Source organism: Caloenas nicobarica, chromosome 4 (genome assembly GCF_036013445.1).
Source record: "Caloenas nicobarica isolate bCalNic1 chromosome 4, bCalNic1.hap1, whole genome shotgun sequence".
NCBI classification, from domain to species: domain Eukaryota; kingdom Metazoa; phylum Chordata; class Aves; order Columbiformes; family Columbidae; genus Caloenas; species Caloenas nicobarica.
In genome coordinates, this window is record NC_088248.1 from 79,443,349 (window position 1) to 79,463,520 (window position 20,172).

Below are 20,172 nucleotides of genomic sequence, written 5' to 3' on the forward strand. Positions count from 1 at the left end.
ACCCGCCTGTCCCCCACACACATCCACCCCTGCACAGCCCTGGGGCTGCGCTCCCTTCCGGCTGCTGCACCAGGACACGTCCCCATGCAGAGCGGTGCTGAGCTCCCCCCAGCCCCTCCAGTGCGATTGCACTGCACCAAGGACATCCATCTGTCCGTCTGTCCATCCCCGCATCCCAACCTGCCCACAGACCCACCATGCACAGAACACCCGAGCTCCTCCCGCCCCTGCTCTGCATCCCGGGGCAGCTCCGGCCCTCGGCCACCCCATCCTGCAGCCCTGGACAAATGCTCCTGCCCTGGCACTGTGCCCGGCCTGCTCTGCGGGTGGCCCTGGGCAGCGTCACCTCCGCATGGTGCCAGCTCTGCTGCTGGGCCCTGGTGCTGCAGCCGCCTGTGCCGGGATGGTGCTGCTGCCTCGGCCAACTGCGCTGCCTGCCTGCTGCAGCAGGACACAGCCACGGCCAGCTAATAAAGGACTCGTGCATCAGCTGGGCACTGTGTGGTGGGGCTGGACACCCTGTGTGAGCCTCAGCACAATCCCTGCCCGCACACACAGGGAGAGCCCACGGGGACCCGGTGCACTGGGGCGCACTCCTCTGCCACGGCTGGGCTGTGCCGGGCCCGGCGCAGTGGCTGCCGCACGCTGCTCTGCCTGCCAAGCTGGCATAGGCTGTTTATTCACACGTGGCATTGTAGGCTCAGGAGTCGTATTTACAGTCTTGTGCTAAAGAGAAGGAACCTGGACCCGTAACCGAGGGCTGGGGAGGGCAGGGCTGCCTGCAGCAGGGAGCTGCCGTCAGCAGGGCCTGTCTACGTGGGGGAATCAGCTCCCTAGACCAGGGCTAAAAAGGGACAAGGGAGATGCCGCCTCGTGCCACAACATGGAGTCTGGGAGCAGCTGCGCTGCGCTGGTGCCCGGGTTCCCTCCACACGCTGAGCGGAGCCGCCCATCCTTGCTGAGCCCAGCTCTTCACAGCGGGTTTGTCGAGGAGGCTGCCAGCCGCTTCCCAATGTAGATCCTGCGTTGGAGAGAGTGGCTGAGAGGCACCCGCAGGGGGACAGGAACCCGCAGGGGGACAGGCACCTTGGCCTCAGCGGGCCAGCAGTGACAGGAGAGGGCAGCAGCCACGGGGACAACTGCGGCTGCTGGGAGCAGTGGTGCAGAACGGCACCCACGGATCCACATCCAGATGCGTTCCCCCCACCCTCCTGGGGACAGCCCCCCGGGCCGGGGCCATCGAGGCCCCCGGACACCCCAGGCAGCACCAGGCTCGCCCCGCTGCACCACGGGGCCGGTCCTGGTCACGGCCGCCCCGCAGCACTGACAGGTCCATTGGAAACTCACCCCAGGCCCAGGGTTAGCAGGTGGCTGAGCAGCAGCGAGGGAATGAAGAGCAGCAGCAGCTCCGAACTGAAAAGTCTTTTCTTTCTCCCCACTGTACCTCCCTGCAGGCTCCACAGCACTGGCTGGGGGGAGCACACAAAGGCAAACTCCCTGGGGAAAGTGCACGGTTAAGGGGGCAGGAGGAGCAAGGGCAGAGCACACAGGAGGGCATGGGGACAACAGGACAGGGGTAACAAGGCTGACAGTAAGACTGTGATCTGCTGGCAGGGGACATGGGCCTTACTTTGGGGACAGATGCAGTGGGTGGCGGGCGCAGGTCCCGGTCAGGGATGCTGGCAGGCGTTGCTCCCTCCGCTCAGCTTCCTCCGGCACGTCCTGCTAGAAGGAGGCGCAGGGCAGGTAAGGACAGCGGCACAGCCAGCGCAGCTGGGACACAGCGCAGCGGCAACAGCCCCTCACCTGCCGTGTGTGGGGCCAGCCAGGCTGGGGCTGGCTGCCGGGAGGGGGCAGCTCGCTCTGCCCAGGCTGCTCGCTCGCCTGCCCGGCTCCAGCATCCTCCCAGGCTGGGGAGCCCAGCGCCAGCAGGGCCCTACAAACACAACCCGCTGTCACCATCCCGCACTGCCGCTTGGCCCCAACACTGCCCAGCCGGGCAGGGCTGCGGGTGCCCGGGCTCCTCAGGGACTCACCCGTCACCGCTGTCCGGCTCCAGCTGGGCCTCCAGCAGCATCCGCTCCACGTCGGTGTGGCAGGAGGAGAACCGCTCGGGCTCCAGGCACGCTGGGCCACAGCGCAGCTCCACCCAGGAGCCTGGGGGGCCGTCAGCTCAGCGCAGCCCCCACTTCCCCACCGCCCCTGGGGCCTCCTGGGCTCAGCCCGGCCGGAGCCCTCCCGGTGCATCTGGCACCGCTGCCCGGGACCACGGAGCACCAGGGCCTAACCCGGGACACCCACCCCCCCCAACCCACCCAGGGCTGCTCCCCGCGGCCCCCCAGCCCCGGCCCCCCAGTGCATGTCAGCCCCACATGCAGGACCCCCATTAATCCACGCCTCCCCCACGCACATCACCCCACGGAACCGCATCCCCCGTGCAGCCGTCCCGGGATCCCCAGTGCGTGTCGGCCCACCCAGGACTCCCGCCCGGGCTCCCTCCCCGGAGCACAGCAGCCCTCTCGCGACTCCCGCTGACCCGGACCCCCACCCGCACGTCTGCCCGCCCGGCGATCCCACCGGCCCCGACACCCGGGTCATGCTGGCCCGCCCGGGATCCCCATCCCCGGCCCCCCCGGGATCCCCGGCCCCCGCTCCCCACGGACCGTCGTCGCCGGCGCGCGCCATGGCCCCGCGGGTGCCGCCGCGCTCAGCCAGTCACGTGACGCCCGCGAGCCCCCATGTAAATAAAACCACCAGCACCGGGAGCCCGTGTCTTAAAAGGGCACCGGCCGAGTCCGGTGGGGCCCGCGGGGTCCGCACCCGGGCGGGAGCGATGGGAACGCCGGCCCCACGCGGGGCTCCCGGCCAGCACCGCCCCGGGACCGCACCCGCCCGCTGCCCGCCCCCCCGCCGCGGGAGTGGCCGGCTCCACCGCGTTGCCCCTTTAAGTGGCGCCTACGTGCCGTGCGCGAGCGGGCCGCAGCCGCGACGCGTGCGACTCCGCACGGAGACGAGACGGGCCGGCCCCGCCCCGCCCGCGGCCCCGCCCCGCCCGCGGCCCCGCCCCGCCCGCGGCCCCGCCCCGCCCGCGGCCCCGCCCCGCCCGCGGCCCCGCCCCGCCCGCGGCCCCGCCCCGCCCGCGGCCCCGCCCCGCCCGCGGCCCCGCCCCGCCCGCGGCCCCGCCCCGCCCGCGGCCCCGCCCCCGCAGAGCCGAGCCGCGCCAGACGCTGCCGCCGTTTATTTCTGCCGCCAGGGGGCGCCCCGCCCGGCCGCGCAGGGCTCGGGCGCTTCCGGTGCCCCCGCCGCGCCTCACGGGCCGCCGCGCGCCGCACGGAGCTTCTGGGCGAACCGGCTGCGGGGAGAGAGCGCGTCAGGGAGCGGCCCCGGCCCCGGCGCGTCAGGGAGCGGCCCCGGGACACGGCGCGTCAGGGAGCGGCCCCGGCGCGTCAGGGAGCGGCCCCGGCCCCGGCCCCGGCGCGTCAGGGAGCGGCCCCGGGACACGGCGCGTCAGGGAGCGGCCCCGGGACACGGCGCGTCAGGGAGCGGCACTGCCCGCACCCCCAGCCCCCGGGAGACTCCGTGCCCGCCCCGCGCTGGGGCAGCCGGGCCGGGGTCGCCTCCCATCCCGCTGTGTGGCTGGAGCCCCCGGGACCTCCGGTTCCCGCAGGAACAGCCGCCCCGTCCCCGCGGAAATTCTCCGCTCCCAGCTCTCACCCCCGTTACTGCTCTGCCGTTACCCCCATTTCTGCCGCTCGTTCACAGCAAGCTCAGCACGCTGCACTTCCCTGCCAAACTCATTCGGAATTTTCTGTTTCTTTTCTAAAAAAAGGACTCAGACACCGGGTCTGAGCCCTTGTTCCAGTATTTGCCTCAAAACCAGGCACAGGGTCACACTCGCTCCCTGTTCTCTGTCATTCTCTGCTTGCACTGAGATTAATCGCACTGTCCCTCGGGGCCAAACTGCAAACTTCTAAAATGAGTGTTCCAGGGCGTCAATACTGATTTCAAATAAATCTCTAGTCCCACAATGATTTCCATCAGTCAAACCCCCTACACCAAAGAACCAAATGAGGTTTTTTGCTAAGCCCTGTTCCTGGCAAACAGCTGCTGTCCCAGCTTGGCCCAGCACCACAAGCCCTGCGGCAGCCCAGGAGCCAGAGTGCTGCCTGGGGGAGACGGACGGACAGACACACATCTGCCTGCTCCACTGCAGCACGGCCAAGCCCCACTGGCCAGGAGCGGGAGGAGACAGGAGGGGATGGGAGGGCAGGAGGTGGCATGGGGCTGACCCCGGCATGGCACACACCCGGGTTCTCCTGGGGACCGGGACGTGACACCGGACAGACAGACTCACCTCCTGGCGTAGTCGTACAGCGCTCGCTTCCGCTCCTGCAGGGACAGGTGCCGCTCCACGGGGGACTTTGCAAACTGCTTTGGGGCTGGCTGGAACAGAAAGTGCGAGAGCCGTCAGGAGACACACAGCTGGGAGACCTCCGCAGTGGCTCCGCGAGGGCCCCACTGACAATTTGGTCTCCAGGTTAAAATGCTCCATTCCCCAGACACCACGGCCAGTCCTGCACACAGGCCATGGTGCTCTGGCCACGGCCACCAGAGCAGAGGTACCACCCACCAGCTGTACCTGGGCAGGTGCTGCCGCGGAGCCCTGGGCGCTGGGCGCGGCTGCAGGCGGGGAGGGGGCCGGGGCAGGCAGGTCAGCGCTGTCCTCCCCGCTCTCAGGGCAGAACGGCACGCTGCCCTCCAGCAGGTTGGCAATGGTGGTGTCCACACAGCTGGTACGGGCTGCGGGGACAAGGGGATCTGTCAGAGAGGGAGCTGCTGCGCGGGACACCCACAGTCTTGCTGCACCTGCGCAGCAGGGACAGTTTCTGTTCAGGTGTCACAGACCTGGCAGGGATGGTGATGCTCACACCCCAACATCACTTACCCAGGTCTGTCCTGATGACCTCCAGAGGCACGTGGGGCAGCACCTCCTTCACCCGCTGCGCCATCGCCACGATCCGCATGTCCTCAGCAGCGCCAAGGCCGGAGGGGACCCGGAGCCGGGCTGCCAGGGGCTGGCTGGAGCCTGCAAGAGCAGAGCAGTGGGCACAGGGGCAGCCTAGAGGTGCGCGGCCTCTGAGCTGCAACAGCTGCGCTTCTCCAGGATGAGCTGGTCCGACAAAGCCAGACATCCTGCACGGGACCATCGTGTCTGCACTCACAGCGGTGCTGCCTGCCCCTCAGGCAGCGACAGCCGCAGCCTGGAGCACATGGGCAGCCCCTGCTCCCCAGGAGACCGAAAGTGCTGCTCCGTTCCCCCCACACCTGAGTAACGAAGCCCAAGCAGCAGTTCCGCAGTCAGGACACCACTCAGGAACCTACCAGGGGCGAAGGGGAGCAGCGACGTGTGTCTCAGCCTCTTCATGTGCTCAGCTTTGTCTGCTGCGGTGAGCCGTGTGGATACCACACCCAGCTCCACGGCCAGGAGCTGCAGAAACGCAAACAGCCACATGTACAGGACACGCAGGACGCGCGGCCCCGGCGGCCCCGTCTCGCGGGGTGTCAGCGGTACAGGCCTGCGTGGAGCCACGGCGAGGGCAAGAGCACGGGGAACTGATTTCTGCAGGGCCTCAGTGGTGCATTTCAGTGTTGCCTGGAGCACATGAAGGACCAGGGTAGGCAAGAGCATCCTGCCAAAACAGGCTGACAGGGAGATACGAGATCTTTGGTACAGGAGCTATGAAGTGCCAGCACATGAGGGAAAGGTGGAGAAACAATTGCTTTATTTGATTTGTGGTGTTATGAACAGGGAGTGAAAGGTTTGAACTGGATGGGGAGAGCCTTGGTAACAGGCAGGAGGATAAATGGGGGGTCACAAACAGGCCATGGAAAAAATAAGGGGCAATAAATAGGGGCCAGTTCCCATCATACTGATACACCCGTCCAGCAATGCCCTTGGCAACTCCTGCACCCCGCTCTCTGGGACCATCCCAAATCGCAGCAGTCCTCACAGCCCTCTCCCACTCCATCCTCCTACCTCCTGAACTCGGAGCGCAAAATCCTCGCTTGGCTCTTCAGCTCGTCTGGAGACAGACGGCAGCCACCTGAATGGGGACAAGAGCGCAGGGCTGGCAGCATCAGGGGCTGCTGGGGAACCAGCCCCATGGGTTCACCGCAGCGTGTGGCCCCCAGCCCTCCCTGCTCACTCCACGAGGAGCAACGAACCTCAGCGCTAGGGCAAGGCATGGCCCAGAGACAAAACTGGCTGACTGAATCTTTATTAGCACTCAAGCGTAACATGCAAAGTGTCTCCCAAAGGAAGTTCCCAGAAAGGCCCCAAATGAGGAGACACTGCTGTTTACATGGAAGTAGAAAACAGATCAGCAGGACTCGAGCAGATGTGGCTGGGGAAGGCTACGCACAAGAGTTTCCTTTACTGAAACACCCCGACCCCTCAGTCTGACTCCGAGCCCCAGCGCTGCCCTGGCAGTCGGGCTTAGCTGGGCCCTGGCCGGTGCCTGAGCCACCTCTGCAGGGAAGAGCAGGACACACGGACTGAGCTGCCGCAGGGAACCACCCACAGGACCAGCAGTCCTGGGATGAACCACAGCAGAGCAGCTGCCTCAAAAATACACCCAGCAAACCTGACACGAAAGCCCTGGGAGACTCCTCTCCTTCACCAACAGAACACAGGAGCCAGGAGCCCCCTCCACTTCAGAAGCTGGTCCAGGAGCTGGACCTCACACGGACAAATGACTCTGAGCAAAGCCATGCTGAGATACCATACCAGGCACGCGTGTTAGTGCACACCAAAAGATCTCTTACTGTAACAGCAAACACGTCAGGTGCTCTGGCCACCCTGAACCCTGCCCCAAATGAGAGAAAGAGACGTAGTACCTTACTTGATAAACTGTGAAGGGAGCAAAGAAGGTCCAGAGCAGCTCTGTGATCCAGGAGGAGTCAGCGACGCTCTGGGGAGGAGAGCACAGTGAGAGCACAGTGAGAGTGCAGTGAGATGGCACCGCAGGGCTGGTTGGGTCTCCAGGGGAAGCAGGGGCAGAACACGGCTCAGCCTCGGCAGCAGCAGCTACATGGGCACGGAGATACGGGGGGAACACAAACCCAGCACAGAGACACGGGGGAACACAAACCCAGCGCAGAGACACGGAGGGAACGCAAACCCAGCGCAGAGGAAACACAAACACAGCGCACAGCGAGGGACACCCAGGGCAGCTGCACCTTTGCTGGTCTGCGCCCGGCAGGGTGCAAGTCACAGCTTCCCCTGCCCCAAGCCATCTGCTCCTCCCACCAGAACAGCCAGAATTTCCCTTGATATTCCGACATTCTCTACTAGACTGTGCCTTTGGAAGGGACCAAAAATGTCTTCAGACCTATTAATGCTTCCTTAGAATCATGAACAATCCTCCCGTGTTCTGATGGGAACAGCCCACGTGATGTCTCAGCCCCCATACCCTTTTTCTCTCCATTTCCAAACAGGCTGCACTGTGAAGTCTCAAACTACTCTTCTCTTCGAAGACAATTCACTAAAGGCAAGCTGTAATGCATTACTTTCTTCTCATTTCTAAAAACGATTAGATACCCTTTCCCTCAGCAGTGCTCCGCTGCCAGCAGCAGAGTTCCAAGGCGACAGGCTCTCTGTCCTCCAGCAGACACAGCCCCGTGCGGATGGACCGTCCTCGGATCCAGTCTGACCACGAGCAGAAAGCTGAAGATTTCCAGAGATTCCCCACATCTACACTTTCCAATGATTCTGAAGAAATTGCCACTGAATGGAGGTTGTTTCCAGGATTTCTGTAGCTGGTTGCTTTTATCCCGCAGCGACCGCACAGCCACAAGCCAGTGAGACCATCTGCAGGTCCGCGGCTCATGGTGCAGCTCATTTGGCCGCTTTTACTCCCAACACCATCCCGACCGCAGCAGCACAGCTTCCCAGACAGGTTTGTTCCACAGTGGGAAAGGGCTGTTGTACATGAGAAAAGCCCAGCGACCACACCGAGGGCAACGTGAAGAAACCTTATCTGCCGGATAAACAGACCTGAGGAACTAAACCCAAAGGCCTTACGGTGATGCCGACAGCCAGACCTGAGTTGCGCTGCTCCGTGCCTCAGAGCAGCCGCCTCCGATGAGGGTCCAGCCAGTCGGAGCCGGAGAAAATTCATCCTTAAACCCCAATGTGGCGGTTTGCTCAGCCCAGTGTCTGATAAATATCACGTAAGTGTCCAAGGAAGCTTGCTGTAAAGTGCTGACTGAGCCACTGTTAGTATCCCAGCTCCAGCCCTTGGAAGATCCTGCTGGTTCACAGCTACAGGACAAACCCACCAGGACTTGCTGAGCCCGTGTGCTGCAGGGGCAAAACGTCCCGCTCGGCATCAGGAGCTGAAAACCCGAGCCAACAAATGACTAAACCAGTATCTCCACGCAGCTCTGCAGTTGTGTGCTCGCTGTTCTCCCCGACATTCATTAAGGATGCACAGTCAAATATACACCCTGTCGCACATCACAGAACTTTTCAGAGGAGCCAAAACTATAAAAAGATGAGAAATTTGTCCAGAATGGGACAGCTCTGCCACTTCTCTGGGGTCGTCATTCAAAAAGGTAAAGCATCCTCACTGTTAGAAAACAGTGTCTTAACTGAAACCTGAACGTGTGCAGTCCCAACACATAGTCCCAGCATCTGCAGACTGCTGCTTTGTCAGAAAAAAACTAAGAATTCTTCACTCTTCAGCCTCCTCTCCAACATGCAACCAGCTGCCCACAATAACCTCTCTGCCGCTTCTCTGATAAGGTGATTAAGCTGAGAGCCTTAAGGTGCTGCTCTGCGTTCTGCATCACGCTGACCCCTCCCTGAGCTCTGCTGCTGCCCCCCAGCAGCGGGGTGACCAAAGCTGCCATCGTATCACAGCAGTTTCCACCACTGCGCACACCAGCTCACACCCTGCTCCTCACCTCGACAGATACTCCTCGTTACGCACCCGCAGACCACGTTACACCTACAAGTAACGGCCGTTCCCTGGGTCACAATCAATAACCCGGTTGCTTCATTAGTCACCAACACGAACTTTCCCAGCAGAGATCTCAGTGTTGTCACCCGCAGCATCAGTGTCAGCGCTGAACAGCACTGGCACAGAACCACCCCTGACACAGCCTCGCTGGGAACACCCGCACACTGGTGTGTTAGTGCGGGCAGCGACGTTTTGTGACCTGCTGGTAAGGGGCTTTAAATCCATCCGCTGTGCCCTACTGGCCTAAAGAGACGGACAGGAGAGCATCAACTAAAATGTCAGACAAACATAAAACGTAATCAAGTAGATCCATAAATCGTATCAAGAAATAAGAAATTCAACAAAATCTCGCTCTGTAAATAAGCTGAGAACAGTTCTATTGCAATCTATTTAGCAGCACCAGTATCATGCTCATGAACTTTGCCACTTTTCTGAAACTAATGTGGCATCATGTTACGTGTCTGCATTTGGAGATGGGAGTTCCAGACCCTGCTCCAGAGCGCTGCACGACCGCCGGCACCTGGCCGGTCACCAGGGCGGCTGGAGCTGCTGCCAAAGCACCTTAGAGGAGGGGAGCTCACAGAGATGAGACAGAGATACTGCAGACATGGGAGCCAGACGGCACTGCTAAACAGCTGAGCTGCTAAAACATCTATCAAAACTGCCAGAGTGACTAAAAGATCTGGACTCAGCAGAAGATCCCTGGGAAAGGCACCAAAGAGCAGTCTGGACACGAGGCCAGGCTGAGCTACCATGGGCAGCAGCAGAACTACGGGCACAGCCGGGAACCCCCACAACACACATCCCCAGGAACCCCCACAGCGCACGTCCCCAGAATCCCCCACCCTGAGCCCCCACTCACCACAGTGACCAAGGGCCTCTGGACGTGCAGGGCCACGGGCTGCACCACGTCTGCCACGGAGAATGGCCAGGAGCTGGAAAGGGAGAATTCAGCTGTTAGGTACCCCAGAGCTGGAGAATTCGGCCATGAGGGACCCCAAAGCTGGAGAATGCGGCCACGAGGGACCCCAAAGCCAACACCATGCGAGCATTGCTCCACGGTGCCCATTCCTGGTACCTGAAGTGCAGCAGGCCGGCCCGGCCATTGGTGGCCGCCTCCTCCGGGAAGAGCAGCAGTGGGGGGTTGGCTTGGTGGGACGAATACGCCTTCAGAGAATGCACCAGCTCCTCTGCTCGGCTGCCGGCTCCCAGCTCCAGGAACCCCCGCGACCAGCAGAGGAATCCGGGGGCAGCGTTCAGCGCGGGCTGCGGGGAGAACAGTCAGGCAGGAATGTGCCCTGTTCCCCTCCGGGGCCTCAGCAGCTGCTCTGGCCCCGATTCCCCAGGGTTCAATGCCTAGTCTTCAGTCCAGACTGGTTCTGTCTGCCAGAGAAATGAACCTCCCAATGCCCTGGGCAACAACCACATTTCCCCACATTCTCCCTCATGGCTCTTGACAAGCAGGGCAAAGGACATGCCACTGTCAAAAGTGACTTTTCTCCAGGTGAGGAGCAAATCTACTGCTGTTCAGGACGTGGACCAGCCTGCTCACTCCCAGGCACGTTCGGAGCCTGCTGCCTCAGGAACTCCACAGGAGGGATTTCACAAGAGCGCAGGGGACATTACACAACTACCAGCCCAGCAGCACAACCCGAGCCCCGCTGCTCCCTGCACAGCCACTGTCTCCACACAGATGTGGCACCTGGCGCTGCAGGAAAACCCTGCAGCAAACCTGCCCTGACAGCACCACTCTGACGGGGCAGAAAACGACACAGCTCCAGGGTCTGTCCCCTCTCTTTCCATAAAGCCAATACCCACAGTAACGCTCCCTGTCCCTCCCCGCCCCATTTCATTTTCTCATGCAGAGCCCAAAAATGCGGCACTGAACCACAGAAAAAACTCAGAGTTTGTACAATCCTGGGTTAACAAATAAGAACCAAAGAACACGGCGACGCCTCCACGCTGGAGGAGCTCTGTCTGCGCTTCTACGGAGAGAGCTGCTTGCAGAGCTGCTGCAGGGCTCTGTGTCACTCACCGTGTTACATGAGGTCAGAAGGTTGATGACGTTATGATCGAACTGTGTCACGTGGTTGGCGATGTACACACGCACGCTAGCGTCGCGAAGCCGGGGGTCGCTTTGCCGCACAAATAAGCCCAGCACGGAGCACATCACACGTACAATAAACCTGAGAGGGCAGGACAGCGATTTCCTCAGGTCCTGCAGCCTGAGCCGCTGCTGGTGTTCACACCCGGAACAGAGACCCAGGAGTTCATGTGACTTGCAGGAGGGCAGTGGTGCAAAGATACGACGGGTGTTGGGGACAGGCGCTGTTTGGGGCTGCAGCTGGGGCTGGAGGATGCCCACAGAGCTGTAACTGCAGCACAAAACACGGGGCAGCAGCTGCATATAGAATTTCTTAGCAGGACTCAGGACTCAGCTGATCCAAGTGTCTCAGATCAGCCGTTGAGCATTCGAGAGGCAACTACCAGCTCTGGTCTTGGCAGAAAGACACATTCACGGGGCCTGGGCAAGGAGTCCCGAGAGCAGAGCTCCCCGTGCATCCCCACAAGAGGCATCCGTGGCTGAGGACCCGGGGCCAGGGCAGCCCTCCCGCACCCCACAGCCCCCAGAACCGCAGCCCCGCACTCACGCACCGGCGCAAGACGCTGTCGGGCAGGGCGCAGCTGACCAGGAAGACGTGGGCACCGATGAATAGGCGCAGGACGAGCAGGCAGAGCCCCACGGGCGCGTACAGCAGCAGGGCCAGGAGCAGGAACCCATCGGTCGGGAACCTGCAGGGCCAAGGAGCAGAGCGACCTGAGCGGGCCAGGACACCCGGGGCGGCCGGAGCCCGGGCTGCCCCCCGGGGCCCAGCGAGACACCGGCCCCTCCCTGGGCCCCCACCAGCCCCACGGACACCCCGACCCCCCGCCCAGAGCTCCTGCGGGACGACCCTTCCCCAGCGGGCCCCGGGGCCGCCCCGGGGACACCCCGGCACTCCCGGGCCGCCCCCGACACGCCCGGCGAGGCCCCCGCCGCTCACCGGTGCGAGTCGAAGAGCCGCTCGGGGCCCGGGCCCGGGGGCTCCATCCCCGCCGCGCCGCGGCCTCAGCGCCGCCCCGCGCCCGCCGCCATCTTCCCGCGGCCGCGCGCCCGCCCGCGCGGGGCAGCCTGGGAGCGCCTTCCCGGTGTGCACCGCGCCGCCCCGCCCCTGCTCCCGCCCTCTCGCCGCGGCCCCCCGGCACCGGGCAGGGGCTGGCGGGCCCGGTGATCCCGGTGATCCCGGTGAGCTGCTTCCGCCGCACACCCCGCCCGCCTCCCCCCGCCGGCCGCTGTCCTGCGGCTCCCGGCGGGACCACAGCTCCCAGCGTGCCCCGCGGCGGACCACAGCTTCCGGCGGGACTCCGGCTCCCGGCGTGCCCCGCGCCGGAGCAGCATGGCGGCGCTGGCGCGTGGGGCGCGGGTCCCGCGCGCGCGGTGCTGGTGCCGGGCGCTGTGCGGGCCCCCCGGGGTCCTAGCGCCGCCTCCTCCCCCTGCGCCTCCGCGCCCCTCCGCCGGGGCCTCGGCGCCGCCGCCTCCTCCGCCTCCTCCGTCCGCCGGGGCCCGGGCGCTGGCGGCGGCGCTGGGCGCCGGGGCGGCGGCGCTGGTGCTGCTGTGGCTCCGGGGGAGCGAGGCCCGGCGGGCCCCGCTGCCCGCCCTGCCCGCCCTGCGCGCCGCCGTGCCCGCCCCGCCGCCCGCCTCGCCCCGCGCCGCCTTCAACTTCATCGCCGACGTGGTGGAGAAGACGGCGCCGGCGCTGGTCTACGTGGAGATCGTGGGCAGGTACCGGCACCGGCGGCCGCCGCCCCGCGAGGCCATTCCGCCCGGCCCGGCCCCTGCGGCCCGGCTGGGGCGGGCCCGTTCCCCCGTGCACCGCCGGCCGGTGTCGCCTTCACCGCAGGGACCCGCCGCGGCCGCCCCGCCGCGTCCCGGGGCCGTTCGGGCACAGCCGCCCCGGCAGCCCCGGCAGCCCGCCCCAGAGCACGGCTGTGGCTTCGGCTCTGGGCTCCAGAACCATCGTTTGTCCCGCGCGTCCCGCGCCAGGGGACAGCAGCGCTCGGTGGTGGCGTCGCTGCCCTCGGCCCCCGGGACACGGTGGCAGTAGCCGCCACCAGCCGGATTTGCACCTGGCTGGTCCCGCCTGTTCCCCTGCCGGGCTGCCAGCCCCCGTGTGCCCCGCGGCTGCAGGTGTCCCCCGTGGCTGCAGGTGTCCCCCGTGGCTGCAGGTGTCCCCAGCAGTTGGCAGGTGTCCCCAGCAGTTGGCAGGTGTCCCCAGCAGCTGGCAGGTGTCCTCCATGGCTGGCAGGTGTCCCCCACAGCTGCAGGTGTCCCCAGCAGCTGGCAGGTGTCCCCAGCAGCTGGCAGGTGTCCCCCGCGGCCGCAGGTGCCCCGGGGAGCAGGCTGGGAGGTTTCCCCGGGGCAGCCGTGTCCGCTGCCCACCCGGTGCCAGCAGAGCTGCTGCTCTGCCCGCGGCAGCCGGGCTGGCTGAGCAGACGAGCTGCTGTACGTCTGTCCCGGCTGCTCCCTGTCCCCGTCTTGTGTGCCGGGAAGTGTTTCTGAGAGCATTTGCTCCACACATTTCCCAGCAATGGGGACGAAGCTGACCAATGTGCAGTTTTCAGGACCCTTGTTCTCAGCAGCCTTGCAGGCTGGTGTAACGTTTGCCCTGTTCCAGTGACCAGGAGCCCGCTTTCCCACGGTGACACCTGAGCAGGAACATCGGCCGCCCCCTCGTGTGAATCCTGTCCGGTGCTGTGGGTTGTGCGTGTCCCGTTGGCTTCAGCGTCCCCTCCCATGACCTTCCTCTGTGTGACGCTGCGTTCCCATGGGCTCTGCCTCAGGACACCGGGAGCTGGGCGGAACAAGGCAAAAGGGCGCTGATCACCGCAGCCCTCCCTGTGACTCCTGTCACTGTGTGCTGTGCCCCGCTCAGCACCGGGCCATCCTGCAGAGGTCAGGGTGACTGATGTGCCCCGCGGGGACCAGGGCCTGTGGTCCCAAGTGTCCGTCTGGCTGTCTCAAGAGGTGCCCACCGCCTCTGAGTGGCTGTTACCGCTCTGAGGCCAGGCTCGGTGTGTCCGGGCATGTCACAGCCTCCCGACCCACCTCCCTGCTCCTTCCAAAGCGCCTCAATTGCCGCTCCCGCACGTCCCCCCGCCCTTTGTCCCCGCGGGATCCAGCCTGCGTGTTGCGTGCAGGCTCCGGTTCTTCCTGCGGGTTCCCTGCTGCAGACTCGAGGGACAGCGGAGGAGCCTCCCCCGTGGTGCTGCTGCCCAGACATCCTCACTACCCCCGCTTCGAGACCTCTGGGCCACCCCATCCGCCTGGCCCCTGCCCGCCACCCCTCCCTGACCCGTGCCCCCTTGCAGACATCCCTTTTCGGGCCGTGACGTGCCCATCTCCAATGGCTCGGGCTTCCTGGTGTCTCCGGACGGGCTCATTGTGACCAACGCGCACGTGGTGGCGAACCGGCGGCGCGTGCGGGTGAAGCTGGCCAGCGGCGAGCAGTACGACGCTGTGGTGCAGGACGTGGACCAGGTCGCGGACATCGCCACCATCAAGATCAAGGCGAAGGTTCGCGCTGGGGCCAGGGAGACGCTCCCTGCGCTCCCTGCCGTCCGCTCACCGCCCTCCTCCTTTGCAGCACCCGCTGCCCACGCTGCCCCTCGGGCGCTCCTGCGAGGTGCGGCAGGGCGAGTTCGTGGTGGCCATGGGCAGCCCGTTCGCCCTGCAGAACACCATCACCTCCGGCATCGTCAGCTCGGCCCAGCGCGGCAGCCGGGAGCTGGGCCTGACCGCCTCTGACATGGAGTACATCCAGACCGACGCTGCCATCGATGTGAGCGCAGCCCGCGGGGCGGCCCCTCGTCCCTGCCCCTCGTCCCTGCCCCTCGTCCCTGCCCCTCGTCCCTGCCCCTCGTCCCTGCCCCTCGTCCCTGCCCCTCGTCCCTGCCCCTCGTCCCTGCCCCTCGTCCCTGCCCCTCGTCCCTGCCCTGTGGGGAGGGGGCAGCTGGGGAAGGGCCGCAGGTGCTGTGGGGTCCGGGGAGGCAGCTGGACGTGGAGCGCGGGGAGATGGGGGATTCGGGCCGGTCACCCCGGCGCTGGCCGCGTTTCCCGGCCTGACCCGTCTCTGGGCTCTGCCTCCCGCGCGGCTCCGGCAGTGCCGGGATGTGGCTTTCACAGCCTGTTCACTGCTCTCTTCCCGCTGCAGTTTGGGAACTCTGGGGGCCCCCTCGTCAACCTGGTGAGTTCTGTGCCCCCTCCCCAGCCAGGGCAGGGATGTCCCTCAGCGGGAGCACCCGTGGGTGCCGCGGCTGCTGGGGGGCTGTGGGGAGGAGTGGGGGGTCAGCCTGGGGCGGGAGCCCTGTGTGGTGTCTGTTCTGGGGACCCTGAGCTGTTCGGGCTCTGATGGGGGATCCCTGCCTGGGGGGGCTGCAGTTCAGCCGCAGGGGGTTGCAGCAGGGACAGCGGTTCCCCCTCCACCCCGTTGCAGGCGGTAGCGTGGTGCCTTTCACCAGCAGGACGGCGAAGTGATTGGGGTCAACACCATGAAGGTGACATCGGGCATCTCCTTTGCCATCCCCTCCGACCGGCTGCGCAAGTTCCTGCAGAAGGAGGAGCAGCGCAAGGGTGAGTCGGGTGCCCCCTTAATGGGCGGGGGGAGCAGGGAGGAGGAGGATGGAGGATGGAAGAGGAAGGCTCTGGCACAGCTGAGCTCCGGGCCCTTCTGAGAGCATCTGGGGGTGAGGAGGTTCCTCCTGGCGGGGAGCCCCCCTGCCGCGGGGACGCTCTGCTGCTGGTCCCTGCCGCAGGACGGCGAGGAGGGGGCTGGGGGCACCTGCTGCGATACAGACTTACGAAGTGTCCCAAGGAGCTTGTGCTTAAGTACCCAGGAGTAAGTGAGGAATATTTTTTTTGCCCGTTGCTACTTTTCATTAGATCTCAGCGTATGGGAAATAAATGAACCGTGTGTCCGTGTTCAAAAGGGAGAGGATGACCCAGAACGTGGGGCTGCTCAGCCCTGTGTGCTGATGGAAATGCAGGGGCTGGGCTCAGCTGTATTGTGAAGGACAGGCAGTTAATTTGGTCATGTCGAACATTGCTTGTTTTTGTTCCTTTGTGTTTGTGATAATTTATTTAATGCAGACTCTTGCTATCTGGTTGTCATGTTGACACCATGGAGTGGTGTTCTCAGTCAAAAAAATGACAGCTCACACCAAGAAAGCGGAGTCTGCAATATCTGCAAAGCTCCACCTGGCAAAAGGAACATAAATAAGCTGTTGGCAGGGACTCGGAGTGACCCCCTGTCTGCTGTGAGGTGCGTGGGCTCTGGGGAGCACGTGTCTGTTTTGAGCCCTGTCATTTGATGTCCATCCCTTCAACAGGCTCTTGGTTCGGCAACACAGAGACAAAGCGCCGCTACATCGGGGTGATGATGCTGACGCTCACGCCCAGGTACGTGTCTGGGGCCAGCAGACCGGCCGCACTGGGCGCGGCGGCCGCGTGACGGGTCTTCCAAACTAACTGAGGGTGCCCGGGTTGGGGAGGGTTGTCTGCACAGCTGGAGCATCTGTTCTCAGATGTCTTTGTGCTTGTGTTTAGACTCTAGGCTGTGTCAGGCGTAAATTAGAAGCTTGCCAGTTTCTACACCTGTGGCAGAACCTGTAGATAAAAAGCAGATTAAAAGTCTCTGAACCAACCCTCAGAGTGCCAGATCAGTCTGTAATTGTCACTGGGAGGAGTTTGATCAGGAGCCCTGACAACAGCATGAGTGAAAAGCCACCAGAAACGTTGTGTAATTAACAGATACGCAATATGCCAACCAAAAGTCGTGATGAAACAACAGGGCAGGTTGTTCTCTGTGGGAGGAGGGGTCTGCTGGTGAATTGCCGTGGCGCAGGAACAGGTGTAGAACGCGGGACTGTCGGACGAGAAGGGGCAGGTTTGCCGCAGGGAGCGGCGGGTGCGAGGAGGCAGGCTGGGAGTCGTGTGCTGCCGGCACGGCGCTGCCGAGGGGCAGGAGCTGAATTCCTGTGGGCCTGAGGCTCCTCACCCTTGTGGCCTCAGCCTCTGCCAGCAGCCCCTGCGTGCAGCGAGCGCTGGAGCCGTGAGGCCTGTGTCACCCCTGGGAGCAGCTCTGCTGTCCACGGGCAGAGCTGCACTGGTCCTGGCTCTTCCCGGAGACCTTCACCCTCTGCTGGGGCTCAGCGTGCCGCGGGGTTGGTGGGTGTCCCATGCTCCACAGAAACGCCTTTCAGGGGTGTGCTCTGCCCTTGTGAAAGCTCCGAGGCTCCTGCGTGTGGGTTGGGTGCAGGGGCACCTCTGGACACCACGGGCAGTCTCAGCGGCCCAAGGGAGGAGCAGATGCTCTCTGTGCCTCCCGGGATTTGGGCCATGGGGTGCGGAAGAGCACCCTCAGCACTGCTGGCCTGCCCAGCAGACATTTGGTTGCCCAGCAGATGTCTGGGTGTTCAGCAGACATTTGGGTGCCCAGCAGATGTCCGTGTGCCCAGCAGATGGTGCTGGGACTTGGCCAGGCCGCAGGGCAGAGTCTGTTGGGGAAGCAGCGGGAAACACTGGAGACGTGTCTCCTGGGGCGCAGGTCCAGCCCCAGCGCAGCCAGCGCGGGCTCGGGCAGCTGCTCCTGGGGAGCCGTCTGGCTGCAGGGCCTGTTTGTGCCCGGGCACTGGGAACATCTCCCAGCAAGGGGTTGCTCAGCTTGGAATCGGGTGTTTAAAATACAGTGCCCGAACGTGCTTGTTTGGAAGGTGAGAAATTGGCCCTCGCACAAGCAGAAGCAGAACCTCAGTGTTGGGTACGAGCTCCTCAGCATCCCATCAGAGCTGGGGCGGTGTTTGGGGGCAGGAACGCCGTGTTTGGGGGCAGGAACGCCGTGTTTGGGGCAGGAACGCTGTGTTTGGGGCAGGAATGGTGCTACACGGTGCACAGTCCCTCTGCTCTGGAGACATCCCGCAGGAGCACTGTGTCCGGTTCTGGTGCTTTCACGAGGGGTGAGGAGCAGGGGGAGAGTCCAAAGAGGAGCAGTGGAAGGTGCAGAATTTAAATGAGGTTTAGAAAACGTAATCTGTGGGAAGACTGGGGGAACTGGGGCTGTTTAGTCTATAGACTCCAGTGGAGAGATGTGGCTACAACTGCTTGACACATCTGGCAAAAAGAGGGGTGTAGCATTTGTTGTGTTGGCCAGAGGCAGAGAAGTGAAGCTGCAGCAGGGGACGGTGGGTCTGGTACCGGGGAGGACGGTCTGGCGCGGGCGCTGGGATCTGGTGAGGGCTCTAGGATCTGGTGAGGGCTCTAGGATCTGGCGCAGGCGCTGGGATCTGGCGTGGGCGCTGGGATCTGGTGCGGGCTCTAGGATCTGGCGCGGGCTCTAGGATCTGGTGCGGGCGCTGGGATCTGGTGCGGGCTCTAGGATCTGGTGCGGGCTCTAGGATCTGGTGCGGGCGCTGGGATCTGGTGCGGGCTCTAGGATCTGGTGCGGGTGCTGGGATCTGGTGCGGGCTCTAGGATCTGGTGCGGGCGCTGGGATCTGGCACGGGCTCTAGGATCTGGTGCGGGTGCTGGGATCTGGTGCGGGCTCTAGGATCTGGCGCAGGCTCTAGGATCTGGTGCGGGCGCTGGGATCTGGCGCGGGCGCTGGGCTGGGCCGTGCATCGCCAGCAGCCAGCTGGCAGCCGCTCTGCCATTCCCCGCTCTCCCTGGTGCAGTCAGGACTTTTGTCTCCGGTTTTTGCCAGGAACATGGTGGGGTTTGGGTCCCCGGGGTCTGTGGCTGCTCTGTGCTCAGGATGCAGGAGGAGGTTCCTGCTGTGCTCTGCTGCCCCTGCAGCCCCGTCCGCCTCCCGGCTGTGCCTGACGGTGATTCTCCCCTGCAGCATCCTGGCGGAGCTGAAGCTGCGTGACCCCAGCTTCCCCGACGTGGCGCACGGGGTGCTGATCCACAGGGTGATCATCGGTTCCCCGGCCCATCAGTAAGTGCTGCCCCGTGCCTCGAGGGTGCCGTGAGGGAGCAGCTAAGCGGGGTGGGACGTGTTTAGCTCCAGAGCAGCAGGGCTGGGGCCTCCAGTCTGCAGCAGAAACCAGTGGTGACCCTGCCCGGGCCGGGTGCCGTGGTGGCAGGAGGGCTGCCCGGCGCGGCAGCTTCAGCCTGTGGTGGTGCCCAGTGCTCCTTCCTGCTGGGGAGACGGAGCCGAGCGTCCCCCCGCTCACCGTGTGCTCCTGTCACCGCTGTCCCCGCAGGGCAGGGCTGAAGGCGGGCGATGTGGTGCTGGAGATCAATGGGCAGCCGTCGCGGCGCGCGGAGGACGTGTACGAGGCCGTGCGGACGCAGCAGAGCCTGGCCTTGCTGGTGCGGCGCGGCTACGACACGCTGCTGGTGAGCGTCGTCCCCGAGGTGACGGAGTAGCGGTGCTGCCGGGCGTGGGCTGGCGGTGCCACCGGAGCCAAGGACGCAGGACGTGTCTGGTGGTCAGGGAGAGACTGAGGGGCTGGAAGGGGCGGGCAGAGGGGCCTGGCCCGGTGCTGGGGTGGACTCGTGGTACAACCGTTCCCTCTGAACTCAAATAAAGCACTTTTGTAGGGACCTCCAGCACCGTGTGTCTGAGCTCTGAACCCACGTCTGCACCCGCGCAGCAGCTCTGGCTGTGCTGGAAGGGAGTCCCTGGGCTCGGAGGCGGCCGAGAGCATCTCGCTGGCCCTGACGTGTGGGAGGACGGGATGCGCGAGCTGGGACAGGGCTGTGCTGCTGCATCGGTGCTGCTCGTGTCACCCCCCAGCCCCGCGTTCCCCCCCAGCCCTGTGCCCCCCGTGCTGCAATGCTGCTCCCACGCAGGAGCCGGGCCCTGGGGACAGCCGGCGCCCTCTCTGCGCTCTGCAGCTGGTGGCTGGAGCCCGGCCGGCCCTGCTGGGAAGGAGGAGCTCCAGACACTCCTTGCTGTCCTGGAAGAGCCCCCGCGCCCCTCCGGCCAGGGCTGCAGGCTGCACACAGGACCACAGGCAGGGCTGCCTGCAGGGCTGTGTCCGGCCCAGCTCCAGCTGGAGGAATGTGTCCGTCCAGCCAGGCCCTGCCCATGACGGGGCTCCCCAGCCCTCG

At 64.5% G+C, this 20,172-nt stretch overlaps 2 protein-coding genes across 4 annotated transcripts; one reads left to right on the forward strand and one right to left on the reverse strand.

Annotated features, from left to right (window-relative positions):
* Nucleotides 1-646: 646 nt before the first annotated feature.
* AUP1 (AUP1 lipid droplet regulating VLDL assembly factor) lies at nucleotides 647-12,278 on the reverse strand. 2 transcript variants are annotated; one of them, XM_065634187.1, is made up of 15 exons: nucleotides 12,068-12,278; nucleotides 11,679-11,816; nucleotides 11,059-11,209; nucleotides 10,102-10,289; nucleotides 9,886-9,958; nucleotides 6,898-6,971; nucleotides 6,038-6,104; nucleotides 5,383-5,653; nucleotides 4,946-5,086; nucleotides 4,640-4,800; nucleotides 4,355-4,443; nucleotides 1,807-1,936; nucleotides 1,631-1,725; nucleotides 1,348-1,497; nucleotides 647-1,021 (listed from the first exon to the last, which is right to left on the reverse strand). In XM_065634187.1, the coding sequence occupies exons 1-15, from the start codon at nucleotides 12,112-12,114 to the stop codon at nucleotides 973-975; spliced, it is 1,824 nt and encodes a 607-aa protein (XP_065490259.1). In that variant the 5' UTR covers nucleotides 12,115-12,278; the 3' UTR covers nucleotides 647-972. The 2 variants fall into 2 exon arrangements, with proteins under 2 accessions (XP_065490259.1, XP_065490258.1); XM_065634186.1 differs by lacking the exons at nucleotides 647-1,021; nucleotides 1,348-1,497; nucleotides 1,631-1,725; nucleotides 1,807-1,936 and adding an exon at nucleotides 3,235-3,352 and having other exon boundaries at nucleotides 5,383-5,488; nucleotides 12,068-12,184.
* A 16-nt stretch (nucleotides 12,279-12,294) lies between these two features.
* HTRA2 (HtrA serine peptidase 2) lies at nucleotides 12,295-19,658 on the forward strand. 2 transcript variants are annotated; one of them, XM_065634188.1, is made up of 8 exons: nucleotides 12,295-12,846; nucleotides 14,433-14,637; nucleotides 14,708-14,902; nucleotides 15,275-15,307; nucleotides 15,582-15,693; nucleotides 16,449-16,518; nucleotides 18,956-19,051; nucleotides 19,320-19,658. In XM_065634188.1, the coding sequence occupies exons 1-8, from the start codon at nucleotides 12,461-12,463 to the stop codon at nucleotides 19,483-19,485; spliced, it is 1,263 nt and encodes a 420-aa protein (XP_065490260.1). In that variant the 5' UTR covers nucleotides 12,295-12,460; the 3' UTR covers nucleotides 19,486-19,658. The 2 variants fall into 2 exon arrangements, with proteins under 2 accessions (XP_065490260.1, XP_065490261.1); XM_065634189.1 differs by having other exon boundaries at nucleotides 15,585-15,693.
* The last annotated feature ends 514 nt before the right edge of the window (nucleotides 19,659-20,172 follow it).

Bases quoted from the DNA above. Each gene is read 5' to 3' on its own strand.
- AUP1 (XM_065634187.1), bottom strand. From the start codon at position 12,114: ATGGAGCCCCCGGGCCCGGGCCCCGAGCGGCTCTTCGACTCGCACCG. The intron at 9,959-10,101 runs GTACCAGGAATG...CTCCCTTTCCAG, and splicing joins GCCGGCCTGCTGCACTTCAG to CTCCTGGCCATTCTCCGTGG. The intron at 4,444-4,639 runs GTACAGCTGGTG...TTTCTGTTCCAG, and splicing joins CCGCGGCAGCACCTGCCCAG to CCAGCCCCAAAGCAGTTTGC.
- HTRA2 (XM_065634188.1), top strand. From the start codon at position 12,461: ATGGCGGCGCTGGCGCGTGGGGCGCGGGTCCCGCGCGCGCGGTGCTGG. The intron at 14,638-14,707 runs GTTCGCGCTGGG...CCTCCTTTGCAG, and splicing joins CCATCAAGATCAAGGCGAAG to CACCCGCTGCCCACGCTGCC. The intron at 15,308-15,581 runs GTGAGTTCTGTG...GCCTTTCACCAG, and splicing joins GGGGCCCCCTCGTCAACCTG to CAGGACGGCGAAGTGATTGG.